The sequence below is a fragment of the Drosophila elegans genome, unplaced genomic scaffold (assembly GCF_018152505.1).
Source record: "Drosophila elegans isolate 14027-0461.03 unplaced genomic scaffold, ASM1815250v1 contig_149, whole genome shotgun sequence".
Taxonomy (NCBI): domain Eukaryota; kingdom Metazoa; phylum Arthropoda; class Insecta; order Diptera; family Drosophilidae; genus Drosophila; species Drosophila elegans.
In genome coordinates this window covers 17785581-17805848 of record NW_024545513.1, presented here as the reverse complement: position 1 = coordinate 17805848, position 20268 = coordinate 17785581, and the positions used below count along the sequence as shown (strand labels likewise).

Sequence of the window (20268 nt, the reverse complement as noted above, 5' to 3'; positions counted from 1 at the left end):
AGCGGACAAGGGGGAAGGGTGGGAAGGGGGGAAGAGGGGGAAGGGCCGAGTGAAGGTTAGTCCAAAAACTATTCACATGTGGCGCCCATTTGTCAGGTGCTTATAAGGCGGCTAAATGCCAAACGATCGCAGCGTGACAGCCGCCGTTAATTGAGATTCCCCAGTGATAAGGTGGCGGTACTCTTAGCTTAACTATTCGCACGGATTTAAGAGATCCAATGCAGCGGACCAGCCTCCCATTCTCTCACTTATTACACTTTTAACACATTCTTCACGGATAATCCAGTTCAAATGCATCGCACAGTGGGCTTACTAACGAATTTATCAGAAACATCTGCCTTGCTTTTAAATATGTTTATAAAAAGGTCCAGTTTTAGACTCATCAAATTCAAGTTTAGTTTCTGACCTTAATATTATTACTTTGATTTGTCGATATTTAGATTTTAGAAGTTGATATGATATTAATTAATGGAACAGTAATCATTTAAAAACAAGAGGAAGATTGTATTTTTTTCTTACATTTTTATTTATATTTATACACAGAGAAGAGTAGCAAAAGTTTGAGATGCAAAAACAGGGTTAAAACATTTTAAAAGGTAAAACGCTTTACAAAAATTAATTTTTAACTTTGTGATACTTTAATGTTTTCTATTACTTAAAAAAAACGGTTAGCTTCTGCACATAAAACGTCGGATTTTAGAGTTCTGTTTTCTATGTGTGGTTCATAAATTTGATAAAAAAAAAAAGATTAACAGCATTTAAACAGGTGGACAATAATATGCACTTTGTGGGCAAGAAATCTTTTTTGCGTTATTCTGGTTCATATTAATCAAAGAAATCTTTTGTTTTTCAAATATATATATTTTTTGTTGACTGATTAAAGAAATAAGATTCAACTAAGCACTTTGTGGATAAGAAAACACGCAATCACGATGAACTAGATTACTCGACAGTCCATTAACGAAACGCCATTGGCCCCACTGTTGCATCAGCTCCACCGATCCCGTCCGATCCCGAACCGAGTGCAAAATGTGGATCCCGAAGAGCATTGGCGAGCGGTGGAGAGCGTGGAGAACGTGGAGAACGTGGAAAACGCTCTGAAGAGAGCGGAAGCAGAGCGAACGACGGCGACGTCGGCGCAAGAACTGGCTTCGTCGGCGGCATATATAAAACCTAATGGCAGCGCCGACTTCCCATTCAAAATCGCACACCTCAGCGCGCCGCGTGTCGCTCTTGGTCCCCCCGGAATCAACAAAAAATAACCAACCCCAGAAATTAACCCAACCCCACGGACCAAAATCCAATATCAAACCCACAATAAAAAATAATAAAAACGCGGTGTTGAACAAAATTCCTGATTTAATAAGTTCGCAAGTTAAGAACCCCACCACACACACCACACACAACACACACAAAATCAAGTAACCACAACCCCAAAAAAATTTTTTTGCTGTGCGAAGCGATAGAAAGAAGAGTGCCAAAAAGAGAGAGGATTACCAAAATTGATCAATAAAAGAGGAGCTAAAGAAACCAATGCAAATATGTGTCACAATTCAGGGATCGTGGAGAAAAACAACGAGCAGCAGATCGAACGCTACATGGCCTGTGGAATGCCATCGAAGGCGGTTAGGAGTGTCAAGTACACGCTGAAGAAGCGCGAAAAGAAGGAGCTGCAGCAGCTGCAACAGCAGCAGCAGCAGAAGAAGGACTTGCTGGAGCACAAGGAGCAGCAGTTTCTCGAGAATCTCGAGCTGAGCAGCAGTAGTAGCTGTGAATCCTCAACCGCCAGCGGCAGTGACAGCGAGGATAGCGGTGTTACCGAAACCCTGAAATCCCCACCACCACAACCACGATCATCGCCATCGCCAGTCGATACGGCTACGGCCACTCCAAAGGTCAGCAAACGCAGTGACCTCCTGAGGTTCTGCCCACGCTTTCGCAAACTGCAGCAGGAGCAGCAACAGCAAATGCTCAAGGAGATGGAACTGCAGGAGCAGGAGCAAGAGCAAAACCTGGAGCAGGAGAAGGAGGAGGTGGTGGGACCACTGGCCAACACTTTGAAGGCACAACAACAGCGCAAGCTGAGCTCCATGGAGCCGTCGATGGACGACGCCCTGGCCATCGGCACCCAGATGACGCGACAGGTGTCCGAGCGAATCACCTGTCTGGTGGCCCAGCTGCAGGCCAGTCGCTTATACACGTGAGTTTCCCTCCACCAAATTATTTTCATCAATCAAAAGCACTTTCCAAACATCCCGTTTATTGGTATTCAACGCTTGACAAGCCTAAAAACATTAAGTTTATTTGAAATTAATTAGTTTTATTTAATTAAATTGTGCAATTATCTCTCAGTTTTCCTTCTTCTAAAAATAAAATAATAATATTCCCTAGAGTCACTAACCAAATATTTCCGTTTTCAAAAAAGATATACTCTATATAAAAATATTTCAATAAAAATTCTGTATACAAAATTTGTAATTGCTAGATTTTCGTCCAATAAGGCCAGTAATTTATGACATTTAGTGCTATTTCTACACACGCCGTACTTGCATAAAATTAAATGACAGGAAACGCTGAGGTATTCCATTATTTGTTTGACAACAAAGTGGCAAAACCAATTAAGTTTGGCTAGTGTTCAATATTTTTAGCACAAACTAATTATATTTCTAAATTTGGCCAGTGAAGTAATTGTGATATGTGTATTTAAAAGCATGCAAAAATGTAATTGAAAATTTGCAAATAACACTGTTGCTTAACTATACATATTGATATAGCCCGAACACACGCCCCCTTTATTAAATAGCCATCAATTCATCAGGTGACATAAGGGAAACCCTCTCGTTGCAGGTGGCATTATCACTGTCTTATCATTATCAGTTCATTGTCACGACTGTGGATCATGCTGATCACGCCGCCTCTGTATTGATATTTATAGATGCAAATATAGTCGTACAATTTTTCCACCGTCTGCCATGCCATGTGTTCCTGTTGTCTAGGGCGCAAAACCGTTATGCAAACAGCGGACTCAAGACATTGCTCTATTATAAGACTAGTTGAAAGAACCTTTATTAAAGGTCTTAAGTTCTTCACCTAATGTCCAACCATTTATTTGAGTTCATTAAAAGAGAACACCAATTCAGTTATGATTGATTTCTAACACAATGCCCATTTAAGCCAAAATTTGTTGACTGGCTTTTGCAATTCGTTGGCCAAATAGCGAAATTAACGGCCCGCTATCATATGATTATTAGCACCTCATTGATAATGCCTGGCAGCAGACGCCAAACTCAGAACTCGTGACCTGCACGATATCGATCGGTACAGTGAAACCCCAACCTATGAGTCCATAGTACAACCCCATAACCTAACCCAACCAAAACCCCGACTATTTGGGCCACTAGGGCAGCATTACCAACGAGAAGTGTGCGAATCTAAAAATACGAACAAGTGATATTCGCCTTGACCGTAATGCTGACTCAATGTCAAGTGATAAGTTAACCCTCGGGCGGTGCGGGGGGGTGTGTCTGGGCTCGTTCGCTATCTTGCGATCGGCGCGGCGCTATGACGACAATTGCCAAGTCAATAGAGTTCCCTAAGACCCCCCTGAATCACCCGACCGATCCGCAACTACCTGCTGGAGTGCAAAGTGCGATCGGGTCCTACGTCATTTGGGAGAGCTTTCGTACAGCGTACAGTGGCGGTCACAATAGTAGAATACAATCATTTTAAAATATATTTCAAGTCATTTTAAGAATTCACTTCAAAACAACTTTATTACTATTTAAAAATATAAATTTTAAAACAATAAATTAACAATTATAATTACTAAAACTAACTAAAGTTTATTTTTAAAAAATTCAATATATTGATTTAATAATATGAATAAAATATTTTCGTATTTAAATTTTACATCAAAATTAAAAATCAATTTTTTATTTAAAAAAAAAAATTGCTCAACTTTATTTTATTAATATCATAAATTTTTGCTATTCTCGAACTTTAATATTAATTATATTATTTTGTGTCTCTTGCTAAATATTGTTAATAATTGTTTTTTATATTAAAACTAAAAAATATTTGTTTTTGTTTCTAAACTATTTTGAACGCAACTGTACCTCCTTTCTCTCTCTCTTTTGTCCATAGATCAGCTGGCTTCGACGCTTTTTATCGTGTCAGCTGGTCGCCAGCTGATTCGCCCGAATTCGCTCCAAGTGCAAGTGTAAAATTGCATTTTCCACGCCTTATGTTATGTAAACCGCCTAGAGATTGCCAATTTTTTACTTTAGTTCTGGTCTCTACGAGAGCAACAGAGAGGGGGATAGTGGGGGGCGGCGAAAATATATAATATTCGGTTGCATGCGTTTTCGCACGTACGCCACTTTGGCTCTATTCGCCGTACAAAAAAAAAAAAAAAAAACGTGAGCGGCGAAAGAGTGCAAAAAAAACATTTAAAAAAAAAACGTAACAGACGGATATGCAAAAAATGGCAGACGAAAAAGATGGGAGGTGGAGGGAGACGCAACAAATGCGTAGACAAGAAAAGACAGAGACAGAGCTAGAGAAAGAGAAAGAGAGAGGGAGACAGCAATCGGTGGGCGGCGAATTCGCACGATCGCAATCGGTGCAAATGTTCGCCGCAAATCAAATCTAATCAGACATGAGGGCCACGTGGGTACGTAATTCCCATATACCATACAATACGCCCGTTGCCCGCGGATCGGGCGGCTATATCTTTTCGGAATTTGGACCATTGGCGATTGCGTACCAATTGCAAATATAAATCTATTGCTGCATATTACGGAAATCGTTGCGACAGCACTTCAACCCAAAAAGCAGAAATTGTAGTATATTGATACTGAAATAAGGTTTATAACTTTAATGGGTCAAGATGAGCTCAATTGGTTTTTAGAATATTTTTTCTTTAAGTAAATTAAAAAAAATGTTTAATGATTTTACAGTGATGAACTTTATATAAAAATCACATTTAATTTATTTCATATAAAAACCATAATAGATGATTCCTTGGTTGATAAATAAAATACTTGTCGAAACACAACAAACTATCGATGTTCGAATTAATTGATATCTTAATAATTTGTAGTTTTAAAAATAAATTATAATTTGGTTTTCAAGGTCCCATTATCAACATTCATATCTTCTCAGCCATCTTTTATCGTCGATTGCCATTTACTAATCGAACACTTTGCTATTTTATTACAGAATTCTGACGCGTACAACACAGCCAGCACACTTGATAGCCGTTTGCATATTGGCCTTTGTGCTGATGACTGTGGGACGCGACCTCATCGACCCAACGACATCAGTAGATGCAGCAGCAGCAGCAGCAACAGAAAGCGCAGCAACATCTGCAACAGCAACATCAACGAGAACAGCAACGGGCGGCGTTTTGGCAGCTCTGGTTTTCCTGGGCGCCTTTGCCACCCATTTTGGGTCGCAGATCTGGATGACATTTGTCTCGGGTAAGTGTCCTTAAGTCGCAGGACTATCCTGAACATTGTTGAACATCCCCTGCGCATACGTCATCCGTCATCAAGCTTTGGAGGAACCAGTAGCTTTACAACAAAAATCATCATTCAGGAAAATATTTATGTGAACTTTGCTAGTTAATTTTATAAATCAACAATTAAAAATCAGAGCCTAACAACTGGAACGACCTCCAATAACTATTAGTATAAACCGTCGAGAGGAAAGCAAATTCAACACTCGAGACTTCAAGATAATGCTACGATCATCCACAATTCACGTGTATCTTCAGTCAACAAATAAACCAAATCAAACCAAAATGAGCAATTGCATTCAATTGAACGACACATCGCTCGATTCATTTAGGTCAGCCATACAGAAATCGTAATTACATTTTGTAGAGCCCCTTGAAATCGGGTATGAATCGAAGTACTAATGTATCCTGTCTTTTTGGCCATATCCTTGCAGGTCTCTCGCTGTATTTCTCCCTGCCCCGCCACGTTTTCGGGCAGTGCCAGCAGATCCTGTTCCCGCGCTACTTCGCCCTCAATGCCATGCTCAGTCTGACGATGCTGGTGGTGTATGCCAAGTATTTCCTCACCGGCTGGACGACAGCGGCGGGCATTCAGATGGGATCACTGGCCCTGGCGGCGGGAATCGAGGTGGTGGTGCGTCTATATCTGGTGCCACCGATGCTGCAACTGATGCACGAGAAGTACAGGATCGAGGATGCGATCGGCAGTGGCCAGGAGGTGGGCAGCCTTGTCCAGGGCGATCTCGTCGACTGTCCGCACTATCAGCGCATCCACAAGGGATTCCGGCGCATCCACATGACCATCGCCATTGGCAACATGACGGTCATGCTGACCACCTGCCTGCAGCTGTATTTTCTGGCATCGAAAATACGCCTCAGCTAAGGCATATCCGGAGTGAAGAATTTATAGATTTAGGCTCAACATCATTACCATAAAAACACACACGCACACACACCCACACACTGTATTTCAATGTTCGATAAATTGTCTCAAATTTATATTGCTTATTGAACCATTGATCTAACGAGCTGGTTGTAAACGGTGAAGCGGTAGCCCCTGCATCCGTTCACATCAGACTTTTGAATGCCCTTCCTCCGCCCCCACAACACACACATACACACACACACACCTGCACAAAAAAATATTTAATTTCTCCCGAGGACGCCTCCTTTTCTGCGTCCTTGCAATCTGATTTCCTGTGATAAGCTCAGCCCAACTCCCACTCCCCACACACCCACCACTCGCGAACCATAGCACATTTAGCCCATAGTCGATAGCCAATAAATTACACAGAATTATTAAATAATAGCCTATTGATAATTAATTATACTATTTTTTTCGAGCGACAGCACGCAAATTCATTAATTTTCTTCTGTTATTTGTTAATCCATTGGAAACTATGTTTTTCTCTGTTTTAAGTGCGGAAGTTTTAGTGAATATAATTTATATAAAAACAAACAACAACAACAAAAAAAAAACAAATGAAAGCAAAACAAAAAACAAAAAAAATCAAAAATTAAACACAATAATAAAAAAAAACAAATTAAATCAATAAAATTGAATATTTAAATGTGTACAATTTAAATGATTGTTTTTCTTGTCGGTCTACAACTTAATTGGTGATTCCATAAAAAGTGAGGGTATTTTTGTTGTCAGAAAATCAATTCACTTGAGTAGTGATATTGATTGCGTTGCCTAATTTTCGGCTAATTTATTTAATTGGGGTAAATGGCCTTTGAAATGAATTACTAATTTACATTTTTTAACTTTCTTAAATTGGGTATGCCTGTTTCTTTATTTTTAGTTCAATTAAAAAAACAATTTAAATATTTCATTATGTATAGAAAGTATTCTATTATCTTGCTTTTTTTTCCTTACATTAAAATGTGAACCTGTTCATAGATAGCTGTATTCAAAATCGAATAAATGCGATTTAAGAAATAGGTTAAAAGATTTTTCAAAGTTAATAGTTATTACGGCTTTTATTGTATTTTAGTTGTTAAGCAACAAACATTTTTAAAAATTACAAGCAATTCATTTCAGTAAAACAAATTTTTTTCAAAAATAATTACAATATTTTACCACTAAAAAATACGTTTGATATTTCCCATTAATAATAGAAATGCCAAAGCTAAAAAAATATACTTATTTTTAGAGTTCTTCTAGAACTCTACTTCTTAGACTTGAAAAACTTTTACTTCATGTATTAGGCAAATGTACTAAGATACTTATATGGATAGAATATTGATGTACGACTTACCGCCTCGATTTCTTGCTCAAATCTCACGGGTCTCAGCCGACACAGCACCACGACGAGATAGACGAAGTTGACAAAGAGGCCCATGCCCGACCATAGGACCACATCCGGCGTGCAGGCGACCAGGTAGCCGTGCATGCCCATCATCAGGCAGCCAATGAGCAGCATGGCCCGCATCCACAGCGATCCGTAGGGACCATGGGGCGCCAGGAAGGCCAGGAAGAGAAAGGCCCAGCCGAGCTGAAAGTACAGGTGATGCGGCTGCTGCCAACCGAGGCACTGTTCGATGGACCAGTCGCCGGGATTGATCGATCGCAGGGTGCCATTGTTGTCCCAAGTGATGGTACCGCTGCTGGCGGCGCTTGTTCCCGCCGTGCTCTGTGCGATTAAGGTGCCGGCTGAGGCCTCTGCTCCAGCTCCAGCTCCAGTTCCTGCTGCGGCTGCTCCGCCCAGTCCAATGCCCATGACACTGCTGGCGCTACTGCCGGCACTATTGATCAAAGCTCCCATTCCAACGCCTGCTGCACTGCCCGTCGTGCTTGGCATTTCAATCCTGATCCTGCTAATCTTGCTAATCCTGCTAATCCTACTGATCCTGCTCTCCCCTTAGCTACCTTCGTATCAGTCTGTCGCTCTCCTCAGCCTGATCTGTAAGCTTGTTTTTGGAGACACTTCTTTACAATCACAAGCTTCTCCAAAGGGTTGGTGTATCCGCTGGCTTAGCCGCTTGGTTGTTGTCTCCTCTCAGTCGAAAAACACTTGTTTCTCGTTATTTGCACTTAAAATATTTTCGGATTTCTATCTTTTACTAATAACTACTACTATTATGGTTTACTCGATGTTTGCCATCTTTTTTTCTGGTGGTTTCGTTATTGCTGCTGCCCTATTCGAAATTTTTGTGCTGAGCGGTTAGTGTCTCGGCTAGAGAGTTGCCAACGGTTGATGTCCTCGTTAATACAATATTAAATTTAAATCAATTATTATAGTTTAAACTGTTTAGATTGTGACTTTAGCTGCTAGTTAATCTGCCGTTGTTCCTGTCGTTGATACATTTGTTCTTTTCCTAAAAATTGTTAAAAAAACAATGCTTGGACTATTGCTATTACTTCTGTAATTTATGTGGCTGCCGCTGGATTTCTCGCTGATGTTGCTCCTGGCACTGTTGCTGCTGCTGCTGCTGCTGCCGCCTGTCACATTGTTGCATCGTTTAGGCAGCTGCTGCAAAAAAAAATGCAATAAAATACGAGTAAGCCATTTGTAGACAATTAATAACTGCTTTTTTCCATCAAAAATAAATTAATAAGTGGCTGGGAAAAAAAATAAAAAAAATCACATTGCAACAATGATACGCAACAAAATCGGAGGCAATTAGTTTGCGTAAATCATTAATAAATTGTAAATCGATATTGCAAGTCAGTCAAAAACCCCTTTGGGAACCTTTGCAGGTGCTAGCGAATGCCCTTATTCTCAGAGATCGAAGTATTAAAGCCGCTGACTGCTCCGATTGGTTAAGAATTAATAAGAATATTTAATTTACCATACCATCAAATCGTTTTTAATTAAAGTGTAATCTACTCATAAAAACCATTTATCACTCGAACTAAACTGAATATTATTAACTTTGCTCCCTTGATATCCGATTATTATTATAGTATTACATTTCCCCAGTTGAATGCAAAATATACAACTGATTAAAGAGTTAGTCAGCAGATTAAAAGGAAATGTGTGACTTATAAGTGATACGACAAATGTTGGATATTGAAATGTGTTTACTAAGCATGGTATGTTTTGGTTGTATATAGGAAATTTACTACCCCTCGGACAGTCTTCAGCACTCCACTGACCTCCACCAGTTTGTATCTGCAGATCAACGCAACCAAAAATTCACGGAAATCCCAAAATACATATATCATACGAAAATCTACACAAAATCATGGTAATCCGAAATAAATCATACGAAAATCCACAGAAATTCAAGGAACCAAAGACTAACTGCAATTTTGTTGTGCGATAGAGATCCGCACAACCTGTTCCCGACTCGACCAGGCCAACAAAACTTGGTCAAAAACTCTCCAGAGGGTATATACACATGTAGAACAAAGCAAACAACAACGGGTGCGAGTTTTGTTTGCTGACCCCAATAGAGAACGGCAACAAAAAACAATAAAACACTGGGAAAGTGGCCAAAAGTGGGTGAGGGTATGGTCTATATGGTCTGCGGTCTTTGTATATTTTATAGTGTTGGGGTTGCTCTGGTGAGAGTGCGACTGGAAAACGAAACATTTCCGGCCTGGACATAAATAATAAAACAAAGCCAACGGGTATGAAAGATAGCGTGGAAGGAAAAGAGAGAAAATAGTGGAACGGAGGCCAAAAGACCGACATGGAAGGGCATCGAAATAATCAATTTGATGTCGCAAAGTTTGTGGTCCCCGACTGCACAGAGAGAAACAATATATGATATGCCGTACAATGTATGCAACATAACAGACCAATAAGATATTTTGCACATGTGTAAGAAAAACAGTGGGACCATGCCACCAACCGGAAATAATGTGACCTTGCACCTTGCCGGTTTATTTACATTGTTTTCGTATTCCTCATGACAAACATTCTACAAAAACATATTAGTCCTTAAGCTGGATATAAGCAATGCTAATGAATTTGAAAAAAATAATAAATTATATGATTAATAAAGTTTGTGTGCCAGAAATGCACCAAGAAAACATATTTCTATAAGAATTTGTCTCAGTGTGGTTATTGAAAGCGGTCAGCCAACCGTTGACAGACAGTCTGCTGATGATGATAATGATCATGATGCACAAGTGATGTCGACTGTGTTGACTATTACTCAACACTTTGCATATTGTCTGCACTGCAACAATGTCTTCGGCGTGTGGTTGATAAAGATAATGATGATGATTGTGGCAAGTGGCAAGTGACACACATCAGCCACAAAAACAAACAAGGCCAACGCTTCCTCATCATTATCATCACTGCTTGGGGGTGTCCAACAAAACAAAGCAATGCAAATCAACTTTGTTTACCGAGAATGTGAATACCCTCGAAACCACAATCATCAATATTATAAACTATAACTCCCACCGTAAGCCATAATATTTCAAAACTGTTCTCTAAAATCTTAACTATAACAAGGTCAGAAACTAATACAAGTGTAAAAGTATTTGAAGGTATCTAAAATCACCTTAAGAAATAAACATGATTCACAAATGTACAAGTACTATTCCAAAAACTGTTTCCTTAAATCCCTGTTAACAAAGTTTGTTTCCTATAAATTCAAATGAAATTGTGTAAGGTGCTAATATCATTAGACGATTTGGTAAAATCAGCTCAAGAAGTAAACATGTTATTCTAACTAAAACTAGTTTTACCGTCGATTCATATGTTAATCAAATATCGCAGGCTTAAAAACATAACACATATTTTGACAAATAGTTTTGTTTAACTATTTTAAAAACATTTAAGTCTTTTAAAAATTCTTCTCAAACATTTTATTTTTAAATTTATTAACATAGTTGAATCTATAACATATCTAAATTGGTTGCGGAGAGAAAATACAAAATGTATTTCTTTTGAACTTTTTTTATAAAACATTAAGCGTAAATAGTAATTGGTAACTATTACCACCAATAATGGGTTGGTTAATTTGGTTTAAAAGGTCGTAAATGCTTTCTCTGAAGCGTGGCAAAATCCAAAAACTATAAATACTCTCTATAAAGGGTATACCCACACCAACGCACGCACACACACTGTGAGGCAACAACAAAAATGTGGGCAGAGAAGATGAAGTCATCGGTTTCTTGCCTTGAAAAAAACACACACAACACGATAAACCAAAACCAAACCAAATGAAAAAACTCATGCAAATACAACTAAGCGCGACTTGGCTTAAAAGACCAGAAATTAAAGTCCAAAGCCAAAAAAAATGAGTACAACGCGAACGAAGGCAGGCAAAAAAAAAAAACTAGAAAAAAATAAGATTTAATATCGCGGCGAAAAGTGAAGAAGTAAAACATAAAAAAAATGTGTAGTACAACTAGACCACAAAAAAAAAGTATTAAGAATGAAAGTTTAACCAACTATCAAATACTCTCTTAAAAATTGTAGTGTTTTTTTATTAATGTGTGAATATTCAAAAATTATATTTTAATTTTAAAACCCTTTAACAATGCTCACAAATGTTTTGATTTTACTCAAAAATGAGATCATTTGTAGCCATACAAAACACAAACACAATTTAAGCGACCACGCATTTATTTTTTTTTTCAACACTTACAAAAAATGTTGTTAGCAGAACAAAGGGAAACCCGGAAAAGTAGAAAAGAAGACTGGGAAACTTTTAATGCGAAAATGCCAATAAGTTGTGGTCGAGCGTTCGCTGATAATTGCCAGAAGAAAGGGAAAAGTCGTTGGGTGTAAATAGGTGAAAAGGGCGGGTTGAATGGACTGGGCTTAGATGGCTTGGATGGCTTGGATGGCTTGGATGGCTTGGATGGCATGTCAATGGCCAGTGACACTATTGGAAAAAGTGGGGGGTTAATGGGCAATTCGGTAACCATCTCTTCGTTTCCCCCGATGTTTTTCTATCCACTTTTTTGTTCATGGTAATTCCGTATTGAAGTAATCGATTGCCTTTGTCCAGCAATTGATGTTTGCTCAGTCGCAATCAACTTAAAATCGACGTGGGGGGCAACTAATGAGATATCGCATATTGCTATAACATATAAGCGATTTGTGTTCGTTTCGTTCGATTGGTTTCCTACAAATCGATTCAATCATGCTGCAGTGAAAGTTCCGATTCAAAACCGATTTTTTTTCGGTTTAAGAATTTCTGAAATATATGTTTTTTTTCAGTATATCTCTGTTTAAAACGATTCTACAACCATACAAAATCCACTGATTGTTTTATTTTACAAAAATGAACTGATTCGATAAAAAAGCGATTGGAAAATGCATTATTACATTATAAGTAAAACGCTTTCCATGCATTCAAATCATTGAGCGTTTCTAATAAGAACCCGCTTATTACAGGGTATTCTAATATCGATAGGAACCTATATATGCGACCCGCAGAGTTCCATATCTTGCCCGATTCTAATTGGTATTTGGCCCGCAGACAAATTATGGTCGTAATCCAATTGGAAGCGAAACTTGTATGGCAACAATTGGAAATGAAACCGTCGATAAAGGGGAAAATAAAAAAAAAAAAGAAGAGAACAACGAAAGATCAGACATTCGAGTCGTAAGCGTTGTAAAGGTTTAATTACATGAAATTAAGTGAAAAAAAAGCAACGCTGGCAGCATTTCTTAAGGGGGACCTCGAGTGTTTCCCTTTGTTATTTGATTTGTAACTTTTTTACAACTTTGGTAAGGCAAGTGGAGAATGGAGAGTGAATGTGAAACGGCGGCAACTTTTTGTTTCTGTTTTTCTCTCGCCAATTTCCGTTTCCCACGTGTAAACAAAAATAATAATAATAATAACAATAACGAGTCAGCGGCAACATTGTTTCGCCCTATATGCCATATTAAATTTTACATCGTTTTTATGGTCAAAAACGTGCAAAACAAAAGCAAATTTCTTAAATTATTTTCGAGCGAAAGCAGAAATACAAAAAAAAACTCACTTAATCACTCATTGGCTATGTAAATGGATTGGGAAATGGCCGTCATAAAAATACATTGATAGAAAATTGATGGATTACCGGACTGATGAACTACTGTCAATTTTCGGCAGCGTTTATAACTCTTAATGATAGGAAATTTTCAATTATGACAAACAATTATGAACTTCTGAAGTACAATATTCATTTAGAGACGGACAACTGATAAGAACAAATTTCCATTTAGCTAATAGAGTTCCGTTTTTTAAACAAAAGGCGGCTTATCTTATCTACTACTTTTACTTTTAAAGATGCAAAATCAAGTGGAAGGCAGTTATCCAACTTTATGGATAAGATAGTGTGTGGAAATAATGGCGACCTTTACGTTTGTTTGGATTTTTAAATGAATTTGCTAGTTTTCCAATTTTTTGAAATAAACATATAATATTTCACAGAGCACTTTATTGTTTGTGTTTCTTTTCAATTTTGTTGCTTCTAAAAACCTCTAAATTCGAACTTTGCTACTATAAAAATTGTATTTTGATTTTCATATCATACCATTCTTATTCCTATTTTTGAACTTTTACTTATGACTAACGCAGGTTAAATGTGTTTCATTTTATTTTAAAACATGTATTTTAAGAAGTACTGAATCAACAATTCCTATTATTTTTTACTTATTAAATTATTATTTTAAAATCGTAAATATTTTTGTTAATATGTAATTTGATTTTCCTGATCCTATCTGATATTTTTTTCGAATTGGTAGTGTTTATATTAAAGTGTTGCCAATTTTGTAATACTTTTTGGAAACTTGTATTACAATAAATATGTGGCCCCCATCTTCCCTCTCTTTCGTCCGTCTAGGCACACAAACTTCCATAAATACACACGCACACAAGCACGCGAGAGAGTTGCATGCTAGAAATGCCATGCAGATGCAAACACAAAAACACCCACACACACACCGAGTGTGGGTGGGGTGGGTGTGTACGAGTCTGGGGGGCAAAGTAGAAGAAGTTGGAGTTTGATTTCCTTTTCTTACACCACCCCCCTCCCCACACTGTATTCTTATACTTCTTCTTCTTCTTCGATGCGTGCTGGCAACTGCAATCGCTGCCCTCTGCCGACGTCGCCGTCGGCGTCGCTGCCACCACCCGCACGCACACACTTACATACGTCCCGATATATACATATACATAACACATGCATTTTTAAAACCGTGTTGATGTTCGATTTTTCACCATTCTGGCTGCATATTACACACAAAAGTACACACTCGCAATGGTTATTATTTAATTACTTTTGGCGCGACTTCAAGTAAAAAAAAACTAACAACAACGCCGCCAGTATATATATATGTATACATATATACACAAACATATATTTGTATATTGCACATAACAAAGCTGCCACTCCAAAAAAAATTTAACCAGCAAATCAGACACAAACACACGCAAATAGGGGACCCCGTGTGATGGTAAGAACAATTTGTTGTTAAATATTTAACACGTGAGCTTGGGTTGTATTTTTCTTTTTGTTTTTGATTGTTTAAGGTACGTTTTTTTCTATTTACCAGCAGAAGTCAACTTGTATTCACTCCGCTTTGCGATTTTTCGGGGGACAGCTCTTTTTCTTTAGACCAAAATACATATATATATTCGAAATTCTGATTAATATCAGTAGTTTTTCACTGGAAACCGTGATTTTTCTGCCCGGCGATTTATCCGATGTTTTCTTGTCATATTTTGTGCGAGATTTTTTTTAAAACGCAACGAAAACACGAAGCAGCGGTGCTTTTATATGGGAAATGGAAAAATATGGCAATACAAACGGTAATCGCGCTCTCGCGAGAGCACAGCAGTCCTCTCTCGCGCTCCCCGAGAGCCAAAAACAGCTGGCAAATGAGCGCAGGAACAGCCGGTTATAAGTTACCGATTTAAATACCAGCTATGCTTTTAAGTGACTCACTAATAGTAACTAACCATAAATCAAGAATTAACATTCGAAGCGACCACAAAGACGGTGCAGAAAAGAAACCGCGATTAAAAGGGCAATAATAAAAAGCGCTCAGCTGGCAGAGTTGTCACCCCCGCTGTCGATAGCCAGACGACAGCCCGCGATAACGATATCACTCTTCGCTCTTTGCCACGAATTGCAAGTTTGCAATTCCGTCGCTTTCAAGTTTTAGCTTTCATTTTGTGCGAAAACATCAATAATAGTCGATCCTGTAGTGCGGCCTAAGTCATCTTGGACACCTTGAATTCAGAAAACCCCATGTACCGGTGATTTTGCAACTTTTAAACCGAAATAAACAACGCTGAAAAACGCCGGCAGGCGAAAGAGGGACAAAAAATGACGCTGGACGTGGGCGGAGTCGCCCGGGGACTGCTCACCTGGGAAAAGCAGGAGCACCTGGTCAAACTGGCTATTCTCATTCTGGCAGCGGTTCTGTGTGAGTAAATTGGGCAAATTTTTGGCGTATTCGAGTGGGCGTACTGGAAAAAAAAATCAAACATTCGCATCAACTTGGAGCTTGCTTGCTATCGATTGATCGATAGTTGGCAGCGGTGCATTGCTATCGCCTAGGGATGCCAGATTGTCTATGATAATTCTCAGAGATGGGAGTTTTGATACCATATGGTTAATAATTTATTTTAGTTGTTAATAATCTAGAATACTTATAGTTTTTGCTCTTTTATCTCTTGTTATTACATATGATGCCTGAATAGGTTTTAAATAAACTTCGACATTGATTTCGTTATTTTTAGAGTAAACATTTTGGAAATTGTAAGAAATGACTTTACATATTCACAAGTTTTGGTTCATTCAAGAAAGAATTAACAATCAACAAATGAATCAAGTTCGAGACGAAAGCCATTCAATAAAAAAAAAATACGTTATTTTGAATATATAGACCATGTTTCGCCACCATGGAAAATATCGATAGCTCGAGCCGATATTCGTGCCAGTCCCACCACCAGCTGCTCGTCTTCCTCTTCCACTCCGGCAAATTGACTTCCTTTTCCTCTTTTTATTTGAACGTGCATTGATCAGCATTCGCCACACGCTTGTTCTCCGTGCTGCGATTCGAGAGCGTTATCCATGAGTTCGACCCGTACTTCAACTACCGCACCACGCGGTTCCTGGCGGAGCAAGGATTCTACAAGTTCCACAACTGGTTCGATGACCGCGCCTGGTATCCTTTGGGCCGCATCATCGGCGGCACCATTTATCCCGGACTAATGCTAACCTCGGCGGCCCTATACCGCCTCATGTGGCTGCTCAACGTGACCATCGACATCCGAAACGTGTGCGTCTTCCTGGCGCCCTTTTTCTCCTCGCTGACCACGCTGGTGACCTACGCCCTCACGAAGGAGATCCACGTAAGTCACCATGGGATCAAAGACCCTATTACTTGCATAGATTTGGGCATTTAAATTAGGCATTTATGGGGAAAACACCTAAATGCCTGTATAATAACCCATCCTAAACCTAATAACAATACTAATTACCTATAAATTTTCATTAAATCCTCAAATTCCACTTTATAACGAAGTCGTAGTTCGGCTAAAACCCTAAAATGTATCAGAAAAATGTATTTCGATGTAAATTTTCAAAAATAAATAAATAAATAATAAATATACTTTCATTTCAAGAAATTCTCGCTTAACATAGGTGCAAAAAGCAGTTCTAATATCTTACAAAGAAATTCAAAAACCCATGAAATGTATTTTTGCCTTTTTTTAATATTCTATACACGAGACATCATTTTTTTTTACATATATTTCAAGTTAAGCAAGCTCAGGAAATGATATATTTTATAAATAATAATAGTACCCAATATTTAATAAGTTCAGTACTTAGAGATTTCGTCGCACACGTGGTTTTAATGTTGCCCTCCTTTACTTTTAGAGCACTGGTGCTGGTCTGGTGGCCGCCGCTTTGATCTCCATCGTTCCGGGATATATCTCCCGATCTGTGGCCGGATCCTACGACAATGAGGGCATCGCCATCTTCTGCATGCTGTTCACCTACTATTTGTGGATCAAGGCCGTGAAGACAGGCACGATTTTCTGGTCGGCCATGTCCGCTTTGGCCTACTTTTATATGGTTTCGTCGTGGGGAGGCTATGTCTTTCTGATCAACTTGATCCCGCTGCACGTGCTGGCCCTGATGATCACCGGACGGTTCTCACACAGGATTTACATAGCCTACAGTACGCTCTACTGTGTGGGCACCATTCTGTCCATGCAGATCTCTTTTGTGGGCTTCCAGCCTATCCAGAGTTCAGAGCACATGCTGGTAAGGATTCACTTATGCCTAATACTTGAAATATAGAAGATTAGTGATCTGCTATGATGAATACTTAATATATTCTTGATAGGAAGAGTATGAAACATAATGAGTACGAAAAAAACAAGCTGATTTGATCACTCATCATCATTTAATTTAAATGTTTACTTATTAAAATTAATAAAGAGACTGCAACTAATAGCTTTTATCTTTTTCAGGCATTGGGAACCTTTGGGTTGTGCCAGATTCACGCCTTTGTGGACTATCTGCGCTCTCGCATTCCCAAGGATCATTTCGATCTGCTCTTCAAAACGCTGGTGTCCAGTGTGTTGACCGTGCTGTTTGTTGTGGGCACCCTGCTCACACTTACCGGCAAAGTCTCGCCCTGGACTGGTAGATTTTACTCGCTACTGGATCCGTCCTATGCCAAGAATCACATTCCAATCATTGCCTCGGTGTCGGAGCACCAGCCCACATCCTGGTCGTCCTTCTACTTTGATCTGCAGGTGGGTTTCGTTTGGGGGAAAAGTTAGTTTTATAAGAAAACATATTCGAGAATTTTATAAGTTTCTCTAAAACTGTATTTAAAAAGTTGTACAAATTACTACCTTTTTACATTCTTACAAAATTTTAAAATATAAAGAAAGTATTTTAAGTTGTTCAATTAGTCCAAATGCATATTATATTATATATAAACCCTTTAAAATCAATTTAGTACAAAATGTTAGGAACGACTTAAATGTAAAAAAAATAGGTTGTATATATATTTTAACTATATCGTTGTAAAAAATATGTATCTGCCGAAGATGAAAACTTAACCACGATGCGAATGAGTTGCGCCTTAATGCATTTGAATGATTACCTTGCACTTTGATCGCTGAGGCAGTATTAACATAACTCCTTTTTCACTTAGACCAATAATTTAAAATAAATGTACTGATTTTTACATATTTTTTTTTGCAGATCCTGGTGTTTCTCTTTCCCGCCGGCCTGTATTTCTGCTTCTCCAAGCTGACCGACTCGAACATCTTCATTATTTTGTATGGCGTCACCAGTATTTATTTCGCCGGTGTGATGGTCCGTCTGATGTTGGTGCTGGCGCCCGTAATGTGTGTGCTATCGGGCATCGCCATATCGCATCTGCTGGCCAAGTATATCAAGAGCGTGGATGCGGGCGGATCGGCGAAGCAGGGCGTGGAGAGCAAGCGGCAGCACAAGAAGCTGGAACAGCAGACGGGCGGCGTGAAGAGCGAGGTGGCCATTGGATTTGTGGGAGTCATCACACTGATGCTGATCGTCTACACGCTCCACTGCACCTGGGTCACCTCGGAGGCGTACTCCTCGCCCAGCATTGTGCTGAGTGCCCGGTCGCACGATGGCGGCCGCATCATCTTCGATGACTTCCGCGAGGCCTACTACTGGCTGCAGATGAACACCCCGGAGGTATGTTTCCAGTTTGGTTAGCCTTTTCATCCCGTTTACGCCTGGTGGCACGGGATCTTTTTTCCCCAATTTTCATGATGACTACATTGTAAATTCTTGATAGGAAGAGTATGAAACATAATGAGTACTAAAACAACCAAGCTGATAAAACACTAGATCATTCTTCTGTTACAAATTGCCAAAGGTAGCCAAACGAAAACTAATCTCAAAATGTTTTCCAGGATGCTCGCATTATGTCCTGGTGGGATTATGGCTATCAAATCACCGCCATGGCAAATCGTACGATATTGGTGGACAACAACACTTGGAATAACACGCATATATCGCGCGTTGGCCAGGCGATGGCCTCGTCGGAGGAGAAGGCCTACGAGATAATGCGCGAATTGGATGTGGACTATGTGCTTGTGATATTCGGCGGACTCACTGGCTACTCATCGGACGATATCAACAAATTCCTGTGGATGGTGCGCATTGGCGGCAGTACGGATCGCGGGGCGCACATTCGCGAGAAGGACTACTATGCGGCCAATGGCGAATTCCGGGTGGACAAGGAGGGTTCACCCACTTTGCTCAACTGTTTGATGTACAAGATGTGCTACTATCGCTTCGGCCAAATGTACACGGAAGGTGGCAAGGCGCAGGGTTACGATCGCGTTCGGGCTGCCGAGATCGGCAACAAGGACTTCGAACTGGATGTCCTGGAGGAGGCCTACACCACGGAACACTGGCTGGTGCGCATCTACAAGGTGAAGGATCTGCCGAATCGCGGCGTCTGAAGACGAACTCAACTCACCATTCCGCTCTATTCTGTGTTCTATACATTAGTTCCCTCTCTCTCTATCTCGAACACTTGGTAATCTCTCTCGCTCCACGAGTATTAATTGCTGATTTTCCATGCATTTAGTTTTACACTTGCCTCTGACACACACACACAACAAACGTGTGTGTGTGTGTTTTTTTTTTATATTTTTACAAATGTTGCAAGTGTACCAGATGCGTGTTAGCTCCTTAAACAGGAAAACAGCATGTAAGCGAATCGAACGAAATATATATATATATAAATGTGAAAAATTGTCGAAATTTGTGGTTATTCGTATTTGTTGGTGATGTGGGTTTTTTATCGAAGGAACTT

General features: G+C 39.4%; 3 protein-coding genes and 2 non-coding genes across 8 annotated transcripts in view; 4 read left to right on the top strand and 1 right to left on the bottom strand.

Moving 5' to 3' along the window:
* The window catches only part of LOC108144312 (blood vessel epicardial substance), a 30363-nt gene extending 14959 nt beyond the window's left edge, over positions 1-15404 (bottom strand). Inside the window, exons 1-2 of one of the 4 annotated variants that reach the window (XM_017269020.2) lie at positions 15383-15404; positions 7780-8994 (exon numbers count right to left, since the gene is read on the bottom strand). In XM_017269020.2, coding sequence (XP_017124509.1) covers positions 7780-8322 — 543 coding nt within the window. In that variant the 5' untranslated portion in view covers positions 8323-8994; positions 15383-15404. Of the gene's footprint in view, positions 1-7779; positions 8995-14973; positions 15294-15382 lie in introns of those variants that run through there. The other 3 variants (XM_017269029.2, XM_017269038.2, XM_017269012.2) reach the window with 3 other exon arrangements.
* LOC108144303 (transcription factor kayak) lies at positions 1190-7029 on the top strand. Its single transcript, XM_017268998.2, has 3 exons — positions 1190-2200; positions 5221-5480; positions 5953-7029. Exons 1-3 carry the CDS (start codon positions 1542-1544, stop codon positions 6399-6401), a joined length of 1368 nt encoding a protein of 455 aa, XP_017124487.1. The 5' UTR covers positions 1190-1541; the 3' UTR covers positions 6402-7029.
* Positions 15405-15526: 122 nt separating the features above from the next.
* On the top strand, positions 15527-20207 carry LOC108144296 (dolichyl-diphosphooligosaccharide--protein glycosyltransferase subunit STT3A). Its single transcript, XM_017268986.2, has 6 exons — positions 15527-15852; positions 16455-16783; positions 17313-17702; positions 17912-18199; positions 18657-19136; positions 19358-20207. The coding sequence occupies exons 1-6, from the start codon at positions 15753-15755 to the stop codon at positions 19910-19912; spliced, it is 2142 nt and encodes a 713-aa protein (XP_017124475.1). The 5' UTR covers positions 15527-15752; the 3' UTR covers positions 19913-20207.
* Positions 17749-17831, top strand: LOC121466779. The gene has a single exon (XR_005976959.1). It is a non-coding gene; the product is annotated as a small nucleolar RNA Me28S-U3344 (small nucleolar RNA).
* Positions 19204-19288, top strand: LOC121466778. The gene has a single exon (XR_005976958.1). It is a non-coding gene; the product is annotated as a small nucleolar RNA Me28S-U3344 (small nucleolar RNA).
* Positions 20208-20268: the final 61 nt, after the last annotated feature.

What these genes read in the sequence shown, in the direction of transcription:
- LOC108144303 (XM_017268998.2), top strand. Translation starts at nt 1,542, where the DNA reads ATGTGTCACAATTCAGGGATCGTGGAGAAAAACAACGAGCAGCAGATC. An exon ending in CAGGCCAGTCGCTTATACAC is followed by an intron (nt 2,201 to 5,220) that starts GTGAGTTTCCCT and finishes ATTTTATTACAG; the next exon opens with AATTCTGACGCGTACAACAC. An exon ending in CTGGATGACATTTGTCTCGG is followed by an intron (nt 5,481 to 5,952) that starts GTAAGTGTCCTT and finishes ATATCCTTGCAG; the next exon opens with GTCTCTCGCTGTATTTCTCC.
- LOC108144296 (XM_017268986.2), top strand. Translation starts at nt 15,753, where the DNA reads ATGACGCTGGACGTGGGCGGAGTCGCCCGGGGACTGCTCACCTGGGAA. An exon ending in CCTTCTACTTTGATCTGCAG is followed by an intron (nt 18,200 to 18,656) that starts GTGGGTTTCGTT and finishes TTTTTTTTGCAG; the next exon opens with ATCCTGGTGTTTCTCTTTCC. An exon ending in TGCAGATGAACACCCCGGAG is followed by an intron (nt 19,137 to 19,357) that starts GTATGTTTCCAG and finishes AATGTTTTCCAG; the next exon opens with GATGCTCGCATTATGTCCTG.